The following is a 22,861-nucleotide window of genomic DNA, read 5'->3' on the forward strand; positions in this document are numbered from 1 at the left end:
CACTATTTCCAGTAGTTAATCAGATCATATTCTGAATTAAGTCCCATAGGGACACGAGTTTGTAACTTAAAAATCCAGAACATCTCCCTTTTACCTAAAATGTGGGATCTGTCTCCTCCACGTAAGGGGATAGTAACCTTTTCAATGGCCTGCCATCTTAGTGTTGCACTGCTCTGATTATGTACAGTTTTAAAATGTTTAACTAGTGGGGTACTAGCCTCTCCAATTTTGATAGTAGAAAGGTGATTACGAATCCTTGTATTAACCTCTGTACTAGTGAGCCCTACATACTGTAGATGACATTCTGTGCATGTGAGTAAGTAAATAACATAGGAGGATGTACAGTTTAGGCACGCCTGGATTTTGAACTCTTCTCTTGTAACTGTTGAATGAAACTTGTCCGAAATGATGGCAAGATCACATGGTTTACACCTCGATTTGCCACATCTGTACATCCCCCTGTGTTTCAGCCAAGAACCCTGTGGTTTCTCAGAGCAGGGTGGTAACTCTGATGGTGAGAGAATGTTACCTAGGGTCTTACTCCTTCTAAATGAGCAGCGTAAGCCTTTCTCTACTGTATTCATAAGCTTATCATCTGCTGCCAACATTCTAAAGTGTTTATTAACTATGTTACAGATTTCTTTGTATTCCGTGCTATAGTCTGTAACAAAGGTAACTTTATTATCTGTCATAGCAACCTGTGTCTTATTCTGAGTTCTGGATCCTTTAAGGAGGGTCTCCCTATCTATTCTGTCAACTTGTGCATGTGCCTGTTTGATTACATGTTTAGGATAACCTCTATCCGTAAGCCTCTTTTCAAGTTCCTTTCTCTGTTCTTGAAAAGTTGATTCTTCACTGCAGTTTCGTTTTAGCCTAATCATCTCCCCTTTAGCTACTGCTAATGGTACATGCTTAGGGTGACAACTCTTATCATGGAGCAGGGTATTCCTTGTGATTGGCTTTCTAAACGTACTGCTGTGAATTTTACCTGACCTGTCAGCTTTAAGAGTGAGATCCAAAAAATTGATCTCAGTATGATGGTATTCAAATGTAAATTTGAGGCCTACATCATTGTTGTTAAGGCTTGTGACAAAGTCTAAGAGTTCTGAGGGTGATCCACACCACACAAAAAGCAGATCATCGATATACCGCCTGTAAAAGGATATCTGATCTTTATAGGGGTTCCGATCTCCAAAGATGTGGGACATCTCCCACCAACCCATAAGGAGGTTGGCATATGAGGGCGCAAATTTGGCCCCCATAGCTGTCCCACACCTTTGGAGATAAAAAGATTCCCCAAACCGAAAATAATTGTGTGTTAGCATAAAGTGTGTTGCCCTTAGTATGTATTCAATGAAAGGCCCATCCAAAGTTGAGAAATTTTCCAAAAAGTACCTAATGGCCTCCAGACCCTTTTCATGAGGGATTGAAGAATAAAGGGCGACTACATCCACAATCAGCCAAATGTGTACCCTAGAGTCCCACAAAAAATCTTCGAATAAAATTAAAAGATCTTTAGTATCTCTCACATAGCTCTGCAAACTTTTTACAAATGGAAAAAGTAAAGCGTCTAACCATTGGGATAGGTGTTCAAAAATAGACCCAATTCCACTTATAATTGGTCTACCCTTTACCTCTATCAGTGTTTTGTGGACTTTTGGAAGATGGTGGAAGATGGGCACCACTGGGCATTCGACATACAAATACTCAAAAGTGGCAAAATCAAAGTGCCCATCCTCCAAACCATCATCCAAGAGTCTCCTCAAATCCCTTTGGAAACATTGTGTCGGATCCCTATCAAGTTCCAGGTAACTATCTGTATCATGCAGCTGTCTGTGCGCTTCGTGAATATAGGCCTCCCTATCTAAAACAACTACTGCACCTCCCTTATCGGCTGTGCGAATCACTATGTTATTGTTCTTCTGTAATTCAGTGATAGCCTTCCTTTCAGTAATTGTAAGGTTAGATTTGGTCTTAAATTCCCCATTAGTCTCTATTTTAGAGGCGAGTAGAGTAAGATCATTCTCTACTCTTTTGAAAAAAGTTTCAAGTGTAGTGCCTCTGGATTGTATCGGGTAAAATTCAGATGGTTTTTTGAAACCACTGAAATTAGATATTTTGTTAGAAGGATCTAAGACTTCCCCTTGCCTTCCTAATTGTTGTAATGAGATGACATCACATGCTTCAGAAAAGTCGACAAATTTAAGATTTTCTGAACCTTGTTGTGTGTGAACATCAGGGTGGTCCTGTGCCATTGTCATATCTCCCTGAAAATGTTTTTTTAGGGTTAAATTCCTGATAAGCTTGTTCACATCCAACATTGTTCTGAAAAGATCAAAAGTACATGTTGGTGCAAAAGACATTCCATAACTTAATACTCTAAGTTGTACATCAGAGAGTGATATGCTGGATAAGTTGATAACATTATATTTATTGTTAGTATCAGCATTTATTATTGGTATTTGGTTTTCCTGTTTCCCCTTAGGGTGTACCTGTCCTGCTTGTTCTGCTTGGCCTGACCTATTCCAGTTTTGTCCCTGGACTGGTAAAAAACCTGTTCAAAAACTCTCCTATCTTCACCTGTATTCGAAATTGCTTGGTGGGAAGACTGCTGTTCACTTGTCACATATTTAGTGTTTGAATTTTTACCATCCTTAGTATTCTGGAGTGTAGGTTTGGTAGGTTTATTGGGTATACCCTGATTATTTTTATGTGTGGGTCCAGGTGTTTGTATATTAACCTGTTTGCCTGGGGTCTTAAGTATACCTTTTGGTGCAGCCACTACAATCTCACTTCCCGAAGTGCCTGCTTCTTCCCCTGAATCTGGCTCACTATCTGTGTACTGGAATTGTCCCACCTGTAAAGGGTCAGTATTTTTCTGTTGTTGATTACCCCCTCTGCCTCTGTTCCTGTTTCTACTCCTAGATCTACCTCTTCTATTGCTAGACCTCCTAGTATTAGTACTGGAGTGACTCCAGATGTAAACTGATTGATTATCATAGTCTGATTGGTCTCGAAGATACTTAGAGTGTTTCATATTAAGAATAAGATTTTTGGACTCAATAAGTGTAGCCCTGAGAATGCCATCAAATTTTAAATAGTCTAAATCCTGTTTCTTGTCATTCAAAACTTGCTGTAATGTGTCAATTTCTGTTCTAATGTTAGTAAGCAGTTTCATTTTATACATAATCAACAGATTCATTAGCCTAAAGGAGCATTCTGTCAAAACAGCATTCCATGTGTTAATAAATTCACTGTCAGTGACTTCAAAGGTGGGAAATTTTGCAATCCTCAGTCCCCTTGGTACAATATTTAATTTGATATATTTCTCAAATGTCCACACATCGAATTGTAGCCTGTGTTCTTTAACTAGCAGAATCTCCATTTTATCAAAAAGTTCACTTAATGAAAAGGTAGTGATATCTGTAGAGAAAATAGAGTCCAGTTCCTGATCTCCATAACCTCTTTCATCCACAGGTAGTAATGAGTAATAGTTAACAACAGACCCCTCCATGGTAAAAAGGCTCAATAAATGCACTAAACTTATATGCTGCCAGAAAGCATAAAAGTAATTCAATGAGTAAAAGAAAGTTAGTAAAGTGCACTATATTAGAAAGCTCCCATTGTGGGAATGATTCTCAACTCTCACTTGCAAGATTGCAATATATGCCCAGAGACAAGGGATTAAGCAGTCCGTTGAAAAAGTAAACTTAACACAGAGTTCAAATGCTTGCACACTCTTGCCCCGGACTCTTCAGACAAACCAACAGCACAAAAGGAGTATGCCATATCAGATTAACATTGCCACAGTAAATTCGCTGGCTATACTCACTGCATCAAATGCGGTGCTGTTGGCTGAAACACAGGGGGATGTACAGATGTGGCAAATCCAGGTGTAAACCATGTGATCTTGCCATCATTTCGGACAAGTTTCATTCATCAGTCACAAGAGAAGAGTTCAAAATCCAGGCGTGCCTAAACTGTACATCCTCCTATGTTATTTACTTACTCACATGCACAGAATGTCACCTACAGTATGTAGGGCTCACTAGTACAGAGGTTAATACAAGGATTCGTAATCACCTTTCTACTATCAAAATTGGAGAGGCTAGTACCCCACTAGTTAAACATTTTAAAACTGTACATAATCAGAGCAGTGCAACACTAAGATGGCAGGCCATTGAAAAGGTTACTATCCCCTTACGTGGAGGAGACAGATCCCACATTTTAGGTAAAAGGGAGATGTTCTGGATTTTTAAGTTACAAACTCGTGTCCCTATGGGACTTAATTCAGAATATGATCTGATTAACTACTGGAAATAGTGGGCTACAAAATACTCCAAAAAATACTCCTAAGAATTCTATATATTTGCTTAACCCTACATTATTTAGTCTAATAAGTCCTTACAATAAAATACAATGGAAAGGTTTCAGTTAGTTAGGTTATATTAAATCCCTACTTTTCATTATTATTTATATAGTGTTAATCCTATATGAGTTTGGTTGTAAACATTGATACCAACTGTTAGCTATACACACTAATTTTTACCACATCCAGAGATGGTCTATGGCATTTATATGTGTTGCTACAGTTTTATGCTCTTTAACTTTGTTTTGACCAGAGAAATAAGAACGAAAGAAAGTGTTACCACATGTTATTACATTCTTTTGTAGTTTTCTATATTACTCATATAGCTTATTTATACTATTTTAAATAAGCACTATTAAGCATAAAACTGAGCACTAATAACTAAAAAATAACGTTTGTTCTCCCCCTTATCCTTTATTGTATTTTATAGGATTAGGGGTACCTGCCTAGATATTTAAATTAATGGATACAAAGCATGTCTTCCGTTATGGCAGGTTGAACCTACGCTTTGTTCAAGCTCTTAAATCTAATAGTTAAGTTTTTACAATTATTAACATACATAATGTTCTCTTTCATTCACAACTTAAGTTTCAATACTTTTGGTATGTAATAGGTTAACTTTTGACACAATCACCTGTTCACACACACTCACACGTAGGTTTGTATTTGTTATTAACCAATCAGAATTTTATTCTGCTTTTAAATGAAGCAGCACTTGTGTATTCCATCAGCTATGATTACGGTATTACACCGAAACATGTCAGCTGGAAACAACAAGTGCTGAGTGCTGTATGTTTTTGACCCCCATGGTTTTTTATCCACAAGTGGACTTCAATAAAGTTTGGATTTTATTTTTACTACTTTGACCCTGGATTTCTTTCTACTGTTCATTTCATTACGCCAGTATCTGGGGTCCTTAGGCTCGGAAGCCTCTCACTTAGCAGGCTGGGTTTGGACTCGCCTGCACCTACAGCCCTGATTACGTCTGCTAGCTACCTACTGAAGACGAGACAAGGGATACACCGATTGGACACCGCATACCACGTGACCGGCTGTGCATACGTCATCGGACGCGCACTGTGTGAATTGAGAAACACACTGAATCGGCACAGAGGATTCTGCAAGAAGCGGTGAGCAAAGGGGATCTGTTTGCAGCACACGGAGCCGGAGGGATTGTGACAACGCAGCACCGCATTTGATGCAGTGAGTATAGCCAGCGAATTTACTGTGGCAATGTTAATCTGATATGGCATACTCCTTTTGTGCTGTTGGTTTGTCTGAAGAGTCCGGGGCAAGAGTGTGCAAGCATTTGAACTCTGTGTTAAGTTTACTTTTTCAACGGACTGCTTAATCCCTTGTCTCTGGGCATATATTGCAATCTTGCAAGTGAGAGTTGAGAATCATTCCCACAATGGGAGCTTTCTAATATAGTGCACTTTACTAACTTTCTTTTACTCATTATATATATATATATATATATATATATATATATATATATATATATATATACTGTATATACAGTATACAAACACATACACAATATATATATAATATATATATATATATATATATATATATATATATATATATATATAAATATTTCAGATCACTACAAATTCTGAAAATTGGTGTATTATAACAGTTATTCAATTATGAAAAATTATAATTCTTCTGAGTGAAGAATACATCTATTTAAACTATTTCCTGCTTTTGTTTTTAGTGTACCTTTGTGTTAGCACACAAGCGATGGCCAGAACAGGGTTTTTTAGTGCACCACATATAAGTGTATGAGGAATGGGACATAGTGTGACTGAACTATCAGATATCCAGGATTTGGTGTGCCTGAGGCTTTCACTCAAGTGTACTTTCAACTTGCAATATAAGCCAAAGAATAAGAGCGCTATTGATGTAACTTGAGCAATTTTATTGCTTAATAGCAGTAATATTAATATATATGACTCGCCACTCTTTCATTGGCAAGATGAACATTTTAAAGAAATATACCACATTATGGTCTAGATTACAAGTGGAGCGCTAATTTATCACGTGCCTGCAAACTGGCAAATTTACAACATGTAGTGTGCGGTTCATAAATCTAAAAATGTATTATATTTTGTAATAGTTCAACTAATCTATATTGCAATTAAATTTTACAGTAGGGGCCAGATTACAAGTGGAGCACTAAATATCACTTTCATGAAAGTGATATTTGTGCTCCACTGAGTAATACTAATGCACGCTAATGTGCGCTAGTATTACAAGAGCCTATGGAAGCACAATCTAGTGAAGCATGCACTAGTATTATGCAAGAAAGCGTTATTTAGCGCTCCACTTTTAATCTAGCCCTTATTGTGAACTTTAGTTAGTGTATAGATTATTTGAACTATTACAAAACATAATCCATTTTTAGATTTATGAAACACACATTACATGTTGTGTAAATATGTTTGGATCACCACTCATCTGTACAGTGAAGGTCAGCCCACTTTTTGGAACGTTTCACTCATGGTATGGTAGTTATTGCTGTAGCTCTGTCTAATAATTCTCATACAGGTAGATTACGAGTTATGCGTGTTAGAGGGTATTTAACAAATGCAACAAAAGTTGCGTTATTTCACCCTCTATAGCGCTGTCATTACAAGTTTTGAAAAAGCCAACTTGTGTGTGTGATATGGTTGTGTTGAGCTCCATACCACACACAATACAAGCGCTGTTTTGATGTGCTTGTGCACTCTTTCCCCATAGACATCAATGGGGAGAGTGGGTTAGAAAAAAAACACCTGCGATCACGGAATGAAAAACTCCGTAACGCAGTCCCATTGATGTTTATGGGGAAAATAAAAGTTACATTTAAACTAAACACCCTAGCATAAACCCCGAGTCTAAATACCCTTAATCTGCTACCCCCGACATCGCTGACATCTACATAATGTTATTAACCCCTAATCTGCTGCTCTCGATATCGTTGCCACCAAAATAAATCTATTGCCCCCTACTCTGCCACTCCCGATATTGCCGCCACTATACTAAAGTTATTAACACCTATTCCCCTGCACCCCAACAAAGCCCACACTATAATACATCTATTAACCCCTATGCCGCCGCTCCCCGACATCGCTGCCACTAAATAAAGTTATTAACCCCTAAACCTCTGGCCTCCCACATCACTACCAATAAATAAACCTATTTACCCCTAAACCGCCAGCCCCCCACATTGCAACAACCTAAATTAAACTATATTACCCCTATACCTAACCCTAACTATAACCCTAACCCTAACACACCCTAACTTTAACATAATTAAAATAGAGATAAATTAAAGTTATAACTATTAACTAAATACATACTTATCTGTGAAATAAAACCTTATCTAGCTACAATATAACTAATAGTTACATTGTAGCTTAGGTTTTATTTTTATTTCACAGGTAAGTTTGTATTTATTTTAACTAGGTAGACTGGTTAGTAAAGAGTTATTAACTATTTACTAACTACCTAGTTAAAATAAATACAAACTTACCTGTGAAATAAAACCTAAGCTGCCTTACACTAAAACCTAACATTACAAAAAATAAAAAACACTCAAATTACAAAAAATTAAAAACACAAAAATTTCAAAAAATAAAAAAACTACCATTACAAAAAGTAAAAAACAAAATTTTCCCCCTCAAAAATTATTCTATTCTAATACCCTTTAAAAATAAAAAAACACCCCAAAATAAAAAGCCCTAATCTATATAAACTACCAAGGGCCATTAAAAGGGACTTTTATGGGCCCTTAAAAGGGCCTTTTGTAGGGCATTGCCCTAAAGATATCAGCTCTTTTTCTACAAAAGAAAAACAAACACCCCTAACAGTATACAAACCCCCACCCCCAAACCCATAAAATAGAAATAAAGTAAAACCTAATCTACCCATTGCCCTGAAAAGGGCATTTGTATGGGCATTGCCATTAAAAGGGCATTCAGCTCTTTTGCTGCCCATTAAAAATAAAAAAAAGCTATTATAAAAAGAAAAACCCATCCCAAAACGAAAAAAACAAAACATTACACAAAATAACAAATGAATTATCCAAAATAATAACAATTATTCTTATTCTAATACCCATTAAAAAAAACACCCCAAAATAAAAGAAACCTAATCTATAATAAACTACAAATAGCCCTTAAAAGTTCCCTAAGTTAAACAGCTTTTTTACCTGCAAAAAAATACAAAGACCCACTAACATTACAAACCCCCACCCCCAAACCCACAAAATAATAAAAAAACTATCTTAAAAAAAACCTAATCTACCCATTGCCCTAAAAAGGGCATTTGTATGGGTATTGCCCTTAAAAAGGCATTTAGCTTTTTTGCATTGCCCTGAAAAGGGTATTTAGCTCTTTTAAGAAATACCCAACCCCTAATCTAAAAAAAAAACAAAAAACAAAAAAACCTAACACTAACCCCTCCTTAGGTACTCACAGTTGCTGAAGTCCCGCTTGAAGGATCTTTATCCCAGCAGCTCCATCTTCATCCAGGCAACTCCATCTTCATACAGGCGGCATCTTCTATCTTCATCCCAACGGCATCTTCTATCTTCATGCCGAAAACGTGGAGCGGGTCCACCCTGAAACATCCTCTTCATACGGTCGCTGCCGTATACTGAATCTTCAATGCTAGGGAGCCTTTTCAAAATGGCGTCCCTTGCATTCCTATTGGCTGATTTGAGTTTGGAAATTCAAATCACCCAATAAGATGAGAGCCGGGATGAGGATAGAAGATGCCGCCTGGATGGATGACGGCATCTTCTATCTTCATTCCGACGGCATCTTCTATCTTCATGCCGAAAATGCGGAGCGGGTCCACCCTGAAACATCCTCTTCATACGGTCGCTGCAGTATACTGAATCTTCAATGCAAGGGAACCTTTTCAAAATGGCGTCCCTTGCATTCCTATTGGCTGATTTGAGTTTGGAAATTCAAATCACCCAATAAGATGAGAGCCGGGATGAGGATAGAAGATGCCGCCTGGATGGATGACGATCTCGCCGCCTGGATGAAGACTGGATGAAGACTTCTCACCGTCTGGTTGTCCAGACTTCAGAAACTGTAAGTGGATCTTCGGGGGTTAGTGTTAGGATTTTTTAAACTTTTTTGGGTAGGTTTTTCGATTTGTTTAGGGTTTGGGCTTTTCTTAAAAGAGCTAAATGCCCTTTTCAGGGCAATGCAAAAGAGCTAAATGCCCTTTTCAGGGCAATGGGTAGCTTAGGTTTCTGTTAGAGTTAGATATTTTTTAGGGGGGGTTGTTGATTGGTGGGTTTTACTGTTGGTGGGGTCTTTGCATTTTTTTTTTACAGGTAAAAGAGCTGTTTAGCTTAGGGCAATGCTCTACAAAAGGCCCTTGGTTTAGGGATTAATAATTTAAGTTAGTATATTTCGTTATGTGGGGCTTGTGGTTTAGGGGTTATTAGGTTTATTATAGTGGCGGAGGTGTAGGGTTAATAACTTTAGTTTAGTGGGGTCGATGTGGACGGATGGCAGATTAGGGGTTATTAATATTTAAATAGTGTTTGCGATGCGGGAGGGTGGCGGTTTAGGGGTTAATATCTTTATTATAGTAGTGATGATGTCTGGGAGTGACAGAATAGGGGTTAATACATTTTATTAGTGGTGGCGATGTCGGGAGCGCCAGATTAGGGGTTAATAACTTTAATATAGTATTTGCGATGCAGGAGGGCCTCGGTTTAGGGGTTAACAGGTAGTTTATGGGTGTTTAGTGTACTTTGTAACATTTTAGTTATGAGTTTTATGTAACAGTTTTGTTACGTAAAACTCATAACTACTGCTCTCAGATAGCGGTATGGATCTTGTCGTTATAGGGTGTAACGCAAGCTTTTTAGCCTCACCTCAAAACTCATAATGACTGCGCTATGGAAGTCCCATGAAAAAACGTCATTTTTACGAGTGCAGGACTGACGTTGCGTTACAGGCTAAAAGGCTTGCGGTACAGCTATACCGACAAGACTTGTAATGGCTGCGTTGCTGTTTTTAACGCTAAAATTACCATTTTTTCAGCGTTGAAAAACACAAACGCACAACTCGTAATCTGCCTGAGTGTGTTGTATTGAAAAGGCAATTTCTTTACAATCAAAATAGACTTGCAGATTTCAGTGAAAATAAAGTAATATGGTGAAAGATAGATAGATAGATATATAGATAGATAGATAGATAGATAGATAGATAGATAGATAGATAGATAGATAGATAGATAGATAGATAGATAGATAGATATGTATGTATAATTTTGCAACATTTGAATTTTTCTCCATCTGTATTTTTAAGATCTATAACATGTTCCCAGTTCTCGGATTTTTGCCTGGTAGCCACAAAACTATCATTAAGAATGTAAAAGAACTGTGTGATTTCATAAGAACCACATTTGTAAATCATCTGAAGGTCCTAGATGTAAATGATCAGAGGAGTTTCATTGATGCATTTCTTGTCCGCCAAAAAGAGGTAAGTCGTCTGTATATTTTTTGATATGATCTATGAAATGTCTACAAAATGAAACTCCAGTATAGTTTATGTTAGAGGCTAATAAAGAATTCTGCGCAAATAAGCATTTGTACATTTCAGTCAAAATTTAAATGCACATTCATGAATTACATGAATTGGCAAAAATGCTAGTAAAAGCTATCATTTCTACTGATAATAAGTTTGTTATGTACATTGCCATTGTAGGTGGTGGCTTCTACAGGCAAAAAAAAAAAAAAGCTATTTCAAATAACAAAATAAAGGAAATGTATGCAAGAATTAAATAAACTCTAGCAGGTAGTATGGACCAATGCAAACACACAAAAGAGAAGTACAATGTCCCTTTAAAGTTTTATACTTGATTTATGTAAATAGCATAAACTTTTACAGTTTCTAAGACTCTCTATTTTTTTCTTAACACTAAAGAAATACACTTAAAGGGACAGTCTAGTCAAAATTAAACTGTTATGATTCAGATAGGGCATGGAATTTTAAACAACTTTCCAATTTACTTTTATAATCAAATTTTCTTTTTTTCTATTTGTATTCTTTTTTGAAAGCTAAACCTAGGTAGGCTCAAAATGATTTCTAAACCGCTGAAATGTTGACAGTTTTTCACAGTTAGACAGTGCTAGTTAATGTGTGTCATATAGATAATGTTGTGCTCAATCCCATGGAGTTATTTAGGAGTTAGCACTGATTGGCTAAAATACCTGTCTGCCAAAAGCTCTGAGAGAAGGGGCAGTCTGCAGAGGCTTAGATACAAGGTAATCATAGAGGTAATAAGTGTATTAATATCACAGTGTTGGTTATGCAAAACTGGGACTGGGTATTAAAGAAATTATTTATTGTTTTATACAATAAACATTTTCAAGTAGACTGTCCATTTAATCACTATTACTTACATCTTCTTAAATACAGAATGAGGAAGATTCTGATTCATATTTCCATAATGAGAATCTAACCAGACTTGTAAGAAGTCTGTTTGCTGCAGGCATGGATACAACATCTACAACCCTTCGCTGGGCTCTTCTTCTGATGGTAAAATACAGAGATATTCAAGGTACTTTCCAAGTTTTAAATGAATTGACTAATATGTTAATATGTATTTTGCACAAAGATGTGTACTGTTAGATTGAGTGAGCTGTTAATTTGCCTACAATTTTGTTCTAAATTTCTCCTTAAATTCTGAAGATTTTTTTTCAGTTTACAGTAGAGATGCAAATCGGGCCACAAGCCTAAATGTAATCCTGTAATTAAAACAGGTTTAAAATATGTTATGATGGATGCTTCTTTCTCATAGACCTCTAAATCTGATCACAGTTGAAGGTTAAAAAGACTTTGTGTGTGCCGTTGAGAAGGTGATTAGCTACACCTGATTGAGTTTACAAGTAATTTTAGGATGGGGTGATCCTTTTTCCAACTCAGACTCAGTGATTCTGTTTTTGAATTGTATTTATTTTTGCCTGACATGTTGGTGTCTTTTACTTGGATGTTATACCTGTAAGTTGCACTGAGTAATTACAACTGGATAGTGATGTCACGAATTGTTCGCCGGCGAATAGTTCCCGGCGAACATAGCTTGTTCGCGTTCGCCGCGGCGGGCGAACATATGCGATGTTCGATCCGCCCCCTATTCGTCATCATTGAGTAATACTTTGACCCTGTACCTCACAGTCAGAAGACACATTCCAGCCAATCAGCAGCAGACCCTCCCTCCCAGACCCTCCTACCTTCTGGACAGCATCCATTTTAGATTCATTTGGAAGCTGCATTCTTAGTGAGAGGAGGGACAGTGTAGCTGCTGCTGATTTAATAGGGAAATCGATAGTTAGGCTAGTGTATTCAGTGTCCACTACAGTCCTGAAGGACTCATCTGATCTTTGCTGTAAGGACAGCACCCCAAAAAGCCCTTTTTAGGGCTAGAACATCAGTCAGCTTTTTTTTTTTTCATGTGTAATCTAATTGCAGTTGCCTGCCTGCCAGCGTGTGTGTCAGACTCACAGCGTATACTATGCCCACTTGCCCAGTGCCACCACTCATATCTGGTGTAACAGTAGTGTATATTTAAAAAAAACAACACTTTTTTGACTGTGTTAAATAATAGCAGTAAGTTTCCTTCACACGTGTGCGTTTCAGTGCCTGCCTGCCAGGGCACAGTGTCACCCCAGTGCAACTCATATCTGGTGTAACAGTAGTGTAGATTTAAAAAAAACAACACTTTTTTGACTGTGAAATAATAGCAGTCAGTTTCCTTCACACTTGTGCGTTTCAGTGCCTGCCTGCCAGGGCACAGTGTCACCCCAGTGCAACTCATATCTGGTGTAACAGTAGTGTTGATTTAAAAAAAAAAACACTTTTTTGACTGTGAAATAATAGCAGTCAGTTTCCTTCACACGTGTGCGTTTCAGGGCCTGCCAGGGCACAGTGTCACCCCAGTGCAACTCATATCTGGTGTAACAGTAGTGTAGATTTAAAAAAAACAACAATTTTTTGACTGTGAAATAATAGCAGTCAGTTTCCTTCACACGTGTGCGTTTCAGTGCCTGCCTGCCAGGGCACAGTGTCACCCCAGTGCAACTCATATCTGTTGTAACAGTAGTGTAGATTTAAAAAAAATGGGGAGTTTGCGGTTGTGCAAATGGACTGTTTGCGGTTGTTAGCGGTGCGTTAAAGGGACAGTCTAGTCCAAAATAAACTTTCATGATTCAGATAGAGCATGTAATTTTAAACAATTTTCCAATTTACTTTTATCACCAATGTTGCTTTGTTCTCTTGGTATTCTTAGTTGAAAGCTTAACCTAGTCAATTGTGGTTCGCCCGTTCGCTAACAGTTGCGGATGTTCGCGTTCGCCAACGCAAAATTTTAGGTTTGCAACATCACTACAACTGGATAAACAAAAACTGTGTCTGTCTTTATGTCAGGCTGCAAAGCAACAAAATGTGATTATTTTCAAGGGGGTGATTATTTTCAATACCCACTGTAAAGGCTTATTTATTGTGTGTGATATCTCTGTGTTTTATGTACTGTAATATCATGTATGCTGAGAAAACGGCAATCAGCTCTTTAAATGCTAACAATTATCTAGCTCAGCCAAGATTCTGAGTGTTATGACAAGACCAGGAAATTTCTAGGTTGTGGTATTTTTATTTGATTTTGAATTTTTCTTTCACGATTCAGATAGAGCACATGATTTTAAAAAACTTTCCAATTTGCTTCTATTATCAAATTTGCTTCATCTTGACATGTTTTGTTAAAGAATCATTATGTCTCTACTAGGACCAAGCAAAACACAGAGGCATATATGTGTAGTCACCAATCAGCAGTTAGCTCCCAGTAGTGCATTTCTGCTCATGTGCCTGAGCCTCCCAAGAGAAAAAGCAAAACAGATAATAGAAGTAAATTAGAAAGTTGTTTATAAATGAGTTTCATGTCCCTTTAATGTATCTGTGTTTTAATGTTTATGTGTGTGTGTTTATATGTTGGTGTGTTAGTTTCTCTGCAGGTGTGTTATTTTCTTTGTGGATGTGTCTGTGAGTGTTTCTCTATGCTTTACTGTTTGTATGTGTCTATTTGTTTGTGTGACTGTGTGTGTGTGATTATCTGAGTGTCATAGTGAGTATTTGTGTGTGTGAGTGTCTGTCTATGGGTGTGTGAGTGTGTGTGTGTCTGTCTGTGAGTGTCTGCATTTGAGGGTGTGTCTGTGGGTGTGTGCGTCTGTGTGGGTGTGCATGTGTGAGTGGCTGCATTATTATCTTTTTATGTTCCTGTATCTTTGGGTATATAGGGACATTTTAGTCAAAATTAAACTTGAATATTTCTGTAAAATGTAATGTTTCTCTATGTATGTGTGCATTTATATGTTGGAGTGTTCGTTTCTCTGCAGGGGTGTTAGTTTCTCTGTGGGTGTGTCTATGAATGTCTCTCTGTCATTTGTGTCTGTATGTGTGTGATTGTCTGTGTGATCGTGTTTGTGTTACTGTGTGTGCGTGTGAGTCTCGGTGTGACTGTGTGTGACTGTGTCTGAGTATTTGCATCTGAGTGTCTGAGTGTTTGTGAGTGTCTGTGTCTATAAGAAGTGTGTTTCTGTGAGTGTGTGTCTGTCTGTTTGGGTGTGTCTGTGAGTGTCTGTGTGTGATTGTGCGTCTGTGGGTGTTTGAGTCTGTTTTGGTGTGTTAGTCTGTATGTCTGTTTATGCATGAGTGTCTGGGTGTGTGTCTGCATTATTATCTTTTGTATGTGTCTGTGTTTTGGGGTATGTAGGGACATTAAAGTCAAAATTAAAGTTTAATGATTCAGACAGAGCAGCAGTTTTAGGAGATTTCCCAATTTACTTCCAATATTATATTTTTCACAGTCTTTTTATATGCACACATTCTGAGGCACTAGCTCTGACTGAGCATGTGCAGAAGTTCAGAATGTACCTATACTTATCTGTGATTGGCTGATAGCTGTTGCATGATACAGGGGCAGGTAGATTGAGAAAAAAATTGGCATAACAAATTCTACTTGTTGAAATTAAGAGTGTTATTGCATTGTATTTTTATTTTGTACTTATTGATTATATAATTCTACTGTATTTAATGTTTTTTTTTTAAAGGGGCAGTATAAACCAATTTTCATTTAACTGCATGTAATAGAGACACTATAAAGAATAATATGCATAGATACTGATATAAATATCCAGTGTAAAACCTTTTAAAAACTTACTTTGAAGCTCCCAATTTAACACTGTTAATGAGATAAGCCTGGGACGCCCACTGAAAGGGGCAGACAGCAGAACCTCCCCTGCATATGAAAAGACCCATTATACAAACAGAAGCAGTCTAAAGTCTGTATACATCAGTATACATCTAAAACTTTGGGGCTTGGTTAGGAGCCTGAAAATCAGCACAATGTTATTTAAAAATAAGCAAAACTATACATTTTTACAAAAACACACCCAGATAGGCTATATAATGGACCATCTTCAAAACATTTATGCAAAGAAAAATCTGGTGTATAATCTCCCTTTAATGTGTCCATGGGGCCTATTTAACAAAGGTCTGTCGGACCTGATCCGACAATGCAGATCATGTCCGACAGACCTCGCTGAATGCGGAGAGCAATACGCTCTCCGTATTCAGCATTGCACCAGCAGCTCTTGTGAGCTGCTGCTACAATGCTGCCCCCTGCAGGTTCGCGGCCAATCGGCCGCCAGCAGGGGGTGAAAATCAACCCAATCGTACTCGTTCGGGTTGAATTACGGTGATGTCTGTCCACCTGCTCAGAGCGGTCTTTAGACTGCTGCTTCATAACTGTTTCTGGCGAGCTGTTTCTGGCGAGCCTGCAGGTTTGCCAGAAACACGGCCCTCAAGCTCCAACTGGAGCTTGATAAATGGGCCCCCAAGTGTGTGTTTCTGAGAAAATAGGCTCATCAAATTATTCAGCTCCAGGCCCATTAAGTCCTTAATCTGGCACTGGTAATGTGGAGTTAAAGAGTAACAATAATGAGGTAAAGCACATTAATTTAATTTTTAACCATGTTTTGCATTCTTCTTCAGAAAAGGTCCAAGAAGAGATTGCTAGAGTAGTTGGAGCAGCTCAACCTCATTACAGTCACCGTAGGGAAATGCCATTTACATATGCTGTTATACATGAGGTCCAGAGATTTGCTGACATTCTACCAACCGGTGTGCTACACGAGACTGCTAAAGATGTGAACTTCAGAGGTTATTTTATTCCTAAAGTTAGTATTTTGATATTTTGAGGCTTGATTACCATTGGTTTATCTGTCATGTGACATTATTATCTACTTGTAAAATGCCAGCGTATTCTGTATTGCTATAATATAAAGATTCTTATGCCACAACGTCTTTACAAACGTCAAGTGCTTATTCACAGACACAATTCTTAATATTTTAGACCCTGCATGACCTGTGAATAATATTTTGGCTATTTTAAGAGTTGAGATGGGAGATTTTTTTTGTCCCTAGAAGCTCCCCCTTAGCCAGTGGAGAGTTTGCTGATCAGCTCTGAGGCCTCAGCTTGTGTGGTTTCAGCTTTATAGTGAACAAGCATTATGACTTTAGATAGTCTTCCAGTCTATTAATTTGGCTTCATTTTTCAATCTATGACTTGTGGAGTTCCATTGTTTTGTTTGATTGATTTTTTTTTTATTTAATATCTCTTGCTTTATATATTTATTCACTTCTAGATCATTAGACAACAGTGTGGGCTACATTTCTGGGATACTAACCTGTGTTTTGTGGGCTGGGACGTGCTGGGAGAGGTGGGACCACAATGAGAGGGACTTGGCCGGGTGTGCAGTGGGTGGGGTTGGGTGTCCTGGGGGTAGAACTGGGTGAAGCTTTGGGGAACTGGGCAGAGTGAAAGATAATCACATTTGAGTATCCCATGGGGGCTACCATTAACCTGGGTGACTTGTTCTCCCCTGGTCTGCTCTAACCATGACTATGTTAGACAGATAATCATAAGTCATACACTTAACTTTCTAATTCAGCTGCATAAACAGATTTAGGTGAATCACCCAATCCAAAGCTGCAGTCACTTTCAGAAAAGCTTGATTGGCTGATCCCCTGTATCATTTTCTAGAAGCAGCCCAGATCAAGCTGACTGGTCAGGTATACAGGGCTTAAACATATATGGCAAAGTGCCCTAGTGAAATCAAACAGTTGATTATTATTATTATTAGTAGTATTAGAAGTATTTAATATAAAAACATAATAGAAATTCACTATCCAGTATTCAATCATAGATTAACCCTTCCCATTAATCATGTCATGAACCACTTTATTCTACTGTACTGATTAGGTTTTACATTGGTTTTCTAACCTAGCTGTATTGTAAACTGAAAATCTAGGGTGCTACAATAAAGATTTGTGCATTATACATTTTGCTAGAATAATTATAATGTACTTTAACCTTACCTAATTTTGCAAACCCTTTGGTACAAATTTCTTTGCTTTGAAGAGATAGATTAACTATGAACTTTTGTACTGTTATGCTTAGTGCTATCACTTCACAGTAAATTATACACTCACTGTCCTTTTGTACCAGACTAAACAAAGACTATTGCTTTCACCTTTTTCCCAAAAAATCCTTTTCGTCATCTGAGGGGAAGTGCAAACACTTTTTTCTTAGCACTACTCAGTAATGTTTTATTGCTGATTGAAGTTAGTTTTACATTAAAGGGATATTAAACACTGCTCCTTTATGTAAAAATGAAACATTTTTCAGAAGGAAACAGATTTTTTTAAAACCAGCAAATAACTTGCGGCTAGATTACGAGTTTTGCGTTATGAGAGGCTCGGTACTAACTTGCAAGTTATTTCCACCGCTCACCTCCCTATAGCGCTGCTATTACAGGTTTGCAGAAACCCGGCGTTAGCAGGCAATATGTCAGCGTTGAGCTCAATTGAGCTCCATAATGCACCCAAATACCAGCGCCGCTTTGAGCTGGTTTAACGTGGCTCGTGCACGATTTCCCCATAGACATCAATGGGGAGAGCTGGCTAAAAAAAAAACTAACACCTGCAATAAAGGAGCGTAAAGCTCCGTAACGCAGCCCCATTGATTCCTATGGGGAAAGAAAATGTATGTTTACACCTAACACCCTAACATAAACCCCGAGTCTAAACACCCCTAATCTGCCGCACCGACATCACCGACACATACATTACACTTATTAACCCCTAATCTGCCACCGCCAGTATCGCCGCCACCTACCTACACTTATTAACCCCTAATCTGCCACCCTCAATGTCGCCGCCACCTACCTACACTTATTAACCCCTAATCTGCTGCCCCAATGTCATCGCTACCTACCTACACGTATTAACCCCTAATCTGCGGCCCCCAACGTCAGAGCCACTATACTAAAGTTATTAACCTCTAAACCTAACCCTAAGTCTAACCCTAAAACCCACTAACTTTAGCTACAATATAACTAATAAATACATTGAAGCTGTCTTAGTTTTTATTTTTATTTCACAGCTAAGTTTGTATTTCTTTTAACTAGGTAAACTAGTTAGTAAATAGTTATTAACTATTTACTAGCTACCTAGTTAAAATAAATACAAAGTTACCTGTAAAATAAAACCTAACCTGTCTTACACTAACACCTAACCTTAAACTACAATTAAATAAATTACATTAATTAAATACAATTAACTAAATTACAAAAAAACAAACACTAAATTACTCAAAATAAAAAAGAAATTATCAAATATTTAAACTAATTACACCTAATCTAATAGCTCTATCAAAGTAAAAAAGCCCCCCAAAATAAAAAAAACTTTAGCCTAAACTGAACTGCCAATAGCCCTTAAAAGGGCCTTTTGCGGGGCATTGCCCCAAAGAAATCAGCTCTTTTACCTGTAAAAAAAAATACAAACAACCCCACAACAGTAAAACCCACCACCCACACAACCAACCCCCCCAAATAAAATCCTATCTAAAAAACCTAAGCTCCCCATTGCCCTGAAAACGGCATTTGGATGGGCATTGCCCTTAAAAGGGCATTTAGCTCTTTTTCAGCCCAAACCCTAAGCTAAAAATAAAACCCACCCAATAAACCCTTAAAAAAATATTAACCCCCGAAGATCCACTTACAGTTTTTGAACACCAGACATCCATCCTCAACGAAGCCGGGAGAAGTCTTCATCCAAGTGGGCAGAAGTCATCAACAAAGCCGGGAGATGTCTTCATCCAAGTGGCAAGAAGTCGTCCTCCAGGCGGGCAGAAGTCTTCATCCAGACGGCATCTTCTATCTTCATCCTTCCGACGCGGAGCAGCTCCATCTTCAAGACATTCGGCGCAGAGCATCCTCTTCATATGGTCCCAGCCGTACACTGAAGGTTCCTTTAAATGACGTCATCCAAGATGGCGTCCCTTGAATTCCGATTGGCTGATAGAATTCTATCAGCCAATCGGAAATTAAAGGTGAAAAAATCCTATTGGCTGATTGTATCAGCCAATAGGATTTTTTCACCTTTAATTCCGATTGGCTGATAGAATTCTATCAGCCAATCGGAATTCAAGGGACGCCATCTTGGATGATGTCATTTAAAGGAACCTTCATTCTTCAGTAGCCGTTGAAAGAAGAGGATGCTCCGCGCCGGATGTCTTGAAGATGGAGCCGCTCCAAGTTGAAAGGATGAAGATAGAAGATGCCATCTGGATGAAGACTTCTGCCCGTCTGGAGGACCACTTCTTGTCACTTGGATGAAGACTTCCCCTAGCTTCGTTGAGGATGGATGTTGTCAGTATATTTATGAAAATCTTAGTAGTGCTATCCAAATAATATATATAAGTTTATGGCAGGGTTATAAACACAATACAAAGAAATAGAAACCCTTATCAACCATGCACCTACTAGACCATACAATTAATATAAATATCTGAATTCTTTTATTTAGTTAATATCCATAAACATATTGAACTATATTTGCAATAAAAGGAAACTAAATAAAAGTTTATATGCGTTAGAACCAATTCTTAAGATATGCTATTCTTCTTACAAAACCCAGAACAATATACCTTCACAATTCAGCCTTATTTATTTAACACAATGGGACTAAAAACCTTTAACATCCAAGCAATACAATTCTAAACAGTGTTTATAAAACAATAGGATAAAATATATATTCTGCTATTTAACTGCAATTTATCCTAATACAAAATTAACCGACAATATCAGAACTTGTATAGATGAGTTACTTAGCCAATTCAGACACAGATTTGAACAATACCTAGGCTTATAACTACCAATTTAAAATACAATATACTTCACCAATTTTGAACCAATTCGTAGCGGTCTTTAGGTCATCTCATTTGAAAGAAGGTTTTTGCACAAATCAAGGATAAGTTTTAAGCTCCTTGCTGAAGTGAACTTTTTTTTTTTTCAGGTATATCGCAGCCAAAATCAGATCACTAATTTTCAACAAGTTACAGACAACTCTCTCTTGTGCATTCAACACTCCCATTATATAATCATTGATGACATCATGTGGGTGGCACTACGGGAGCTGACCTTCCCATTGGTTATCTGGGAAGTCTAAATCGGATTGGCCCTTGGAAATTTCATTTTTAACAGCCAGAAAGAACCTTCTGGCTGTAGTTCTCGCAACATAACACCAGGTGGCAGCATACAGTACAACATAGCAATACAATACAGCATTTCTGACATTTTTAAGCAAGTTAATTTTTTTTTTATAAAATGGTTATTTAATCAGATCACACTCTCTGCATTAATCATATATAACCCCAATTACAGATGGTTAATATTAGGTTATTTTTTTCTGATTATTCTGATACCAAATATGTTATATTATTAACATTTTATTTTATTTAGGTAATTTAATACTGCTAATTATTAGTTTAAAATGCATTACAATGTTATCGGTATCCTGGCATTTATATGTGAATAATAGCTTATTTTTAATTCAGTATTGTACTGTATTCCAAGTGAATCCTGTCTATGTAGATCTGAAATAAAAATAAATGTTAATAATCACTTCTCTTCAGGTCCATAAACATCTATTCATGTTCTTAAACACACAGAGGCTAAGATATTCATGCTTTCAAAACATACACATATATATATATCATATATATATATATATATATATATATATATATATATATATATACACATACACACACACATCTCATGTCCATTAAAACATATACTGTTGCTTTGAAATCATAATGTAAGTCATTTGTCTTCACTGTGTTATTCTAACCCCCGACACAACGTCTGTTTTACGTGTATTCTGATGTTATCATCCAAACAGCCTGAGTCACTCAACAAGTCTGTGCCAATTATCAGTTCCTTTGAAGAATGTTTGTATCTCTCACATTTCTTCAGACGGATCGGCATTTCTCTTGGAGGAAATCCATATATTTGCTGTATCCTGAAACTGTGTTAGTTTCCATTTCCTTTCAAAATTACTTCCCCCAACATTCCTCTAAGTGACTGTTCTGAAATTTGGCAGGCCAAATGTTCCATTGTCTCCCCCTGTGTGTTCAGCATAATTTTACATAATGAATGTGGGAGATCTCTTAGGAACAAACCTTTGTCTACAGACCATGTTCATATCCACAGATCTATTAAATAAGGACAAATATACCTCTATATATTATTTAATAACATTTCAAATACCTTGACATAAATCCCCCTTTCCAATTCAAAAATATGTAGGACACATGTATTTGAGTTGGATCAAAGTTAGTGGTATTTGGTGAGGATGTTGACCGTACACATCATGGACAGTCTTCTATGTAGATAGTCTGTCAATTTTGAACCTTCATGTTTATCAGTTAGGCATCTTTAAACTATAGTATGTCTTTAGTTCATTTGGGGATATGACACTTCATTCTCCCTCTATGACTTGTAGTTGGGATCTGGGATGACACGCTCGCAATTGATTGATATGGACCCATTTATCTATGAAACTTTCATTTTTGGGGATCCGTATTTTATAGGCCACTGGAGATATTTTGTCAGTAATGACGAAAGGACCTTTCCATGAGGGAAGAAATTTCTTCTCCCTAACCTGATCTCTTCCAAAGTTATAAAGATAAACTTTATCATTTATTTCATATTCCTTTTTGGATGTTTTGAGATCATAATAGGTCTTAGTGGCAGTTGCGGCTCTTTCTAAATTCCTTTGAGCAAATGCAAAGGCATATTGCAGGTGCTTTCTTAAGTTTTCCACGTATTGATGTGTATTGGCAGCGTCTATCAAATTTTGGTCTGATGTACGGTACAGCAGATGCTGAGGTAGAACCATTCTTCTACCAGTCATCAGCTCAAAAGGCGACACCTTGGTAGCACTACTTGGAGTTGCTCTTAATGCCATTAAGACTAGAGGTAGTTTTACATCCCAGTCTTTACCTGTTTCACTCACAAACTTTTTGAGGATTTTAACAATAGACTGGTTGTAACGCTCTACACCACCACTTGAGGCAGCT

At 37.5% G+C, this 22,861-nt stretch overlaps 1 protein-coding gene across 1 annotated transcript in view; it reads left to right on the forward strand.

Moving 5' to 3' along the window:
• The window catches only part of LOC128655953 (cytochrome P450 2K6), a 121,107-nt gene that overhangs the window by 22,938 nt on the left and 75,308 nt on the right, over positions 1-22,861 (forward strand). The window contains exons 5-7 of the mRNA XM_053709563.1: positions 10,693-10,866; positions 11,806-11,947; positions 16,429-16,613. Coding sequence (XP_053565538.1) covers positions 10,693-10,866; positions 11,806-11,947; positions 16,429-16,613 — 501 coding nt within the window. The remainder of the gene's footprint in view (positions 1-10,692; positions 10,867-11,805; positions 11,948-16,428; positions 16,614-22,861) is intronic.

Source organism: Bombina bombina, chromosome 4 (assembly GCF_027579735.1).
Source record: "Bombina bombina isolate aBomBom1 chromosome 4, aBomBom1.pri, whole genome shotgun sequence".
NCBI classification, from domain to species: domain Eukaryota; kingdom Metazoa; phylum Chordata; class Amphibia; order Anura; family Bombinatoridae; genus Bombina; species Bombina bombina.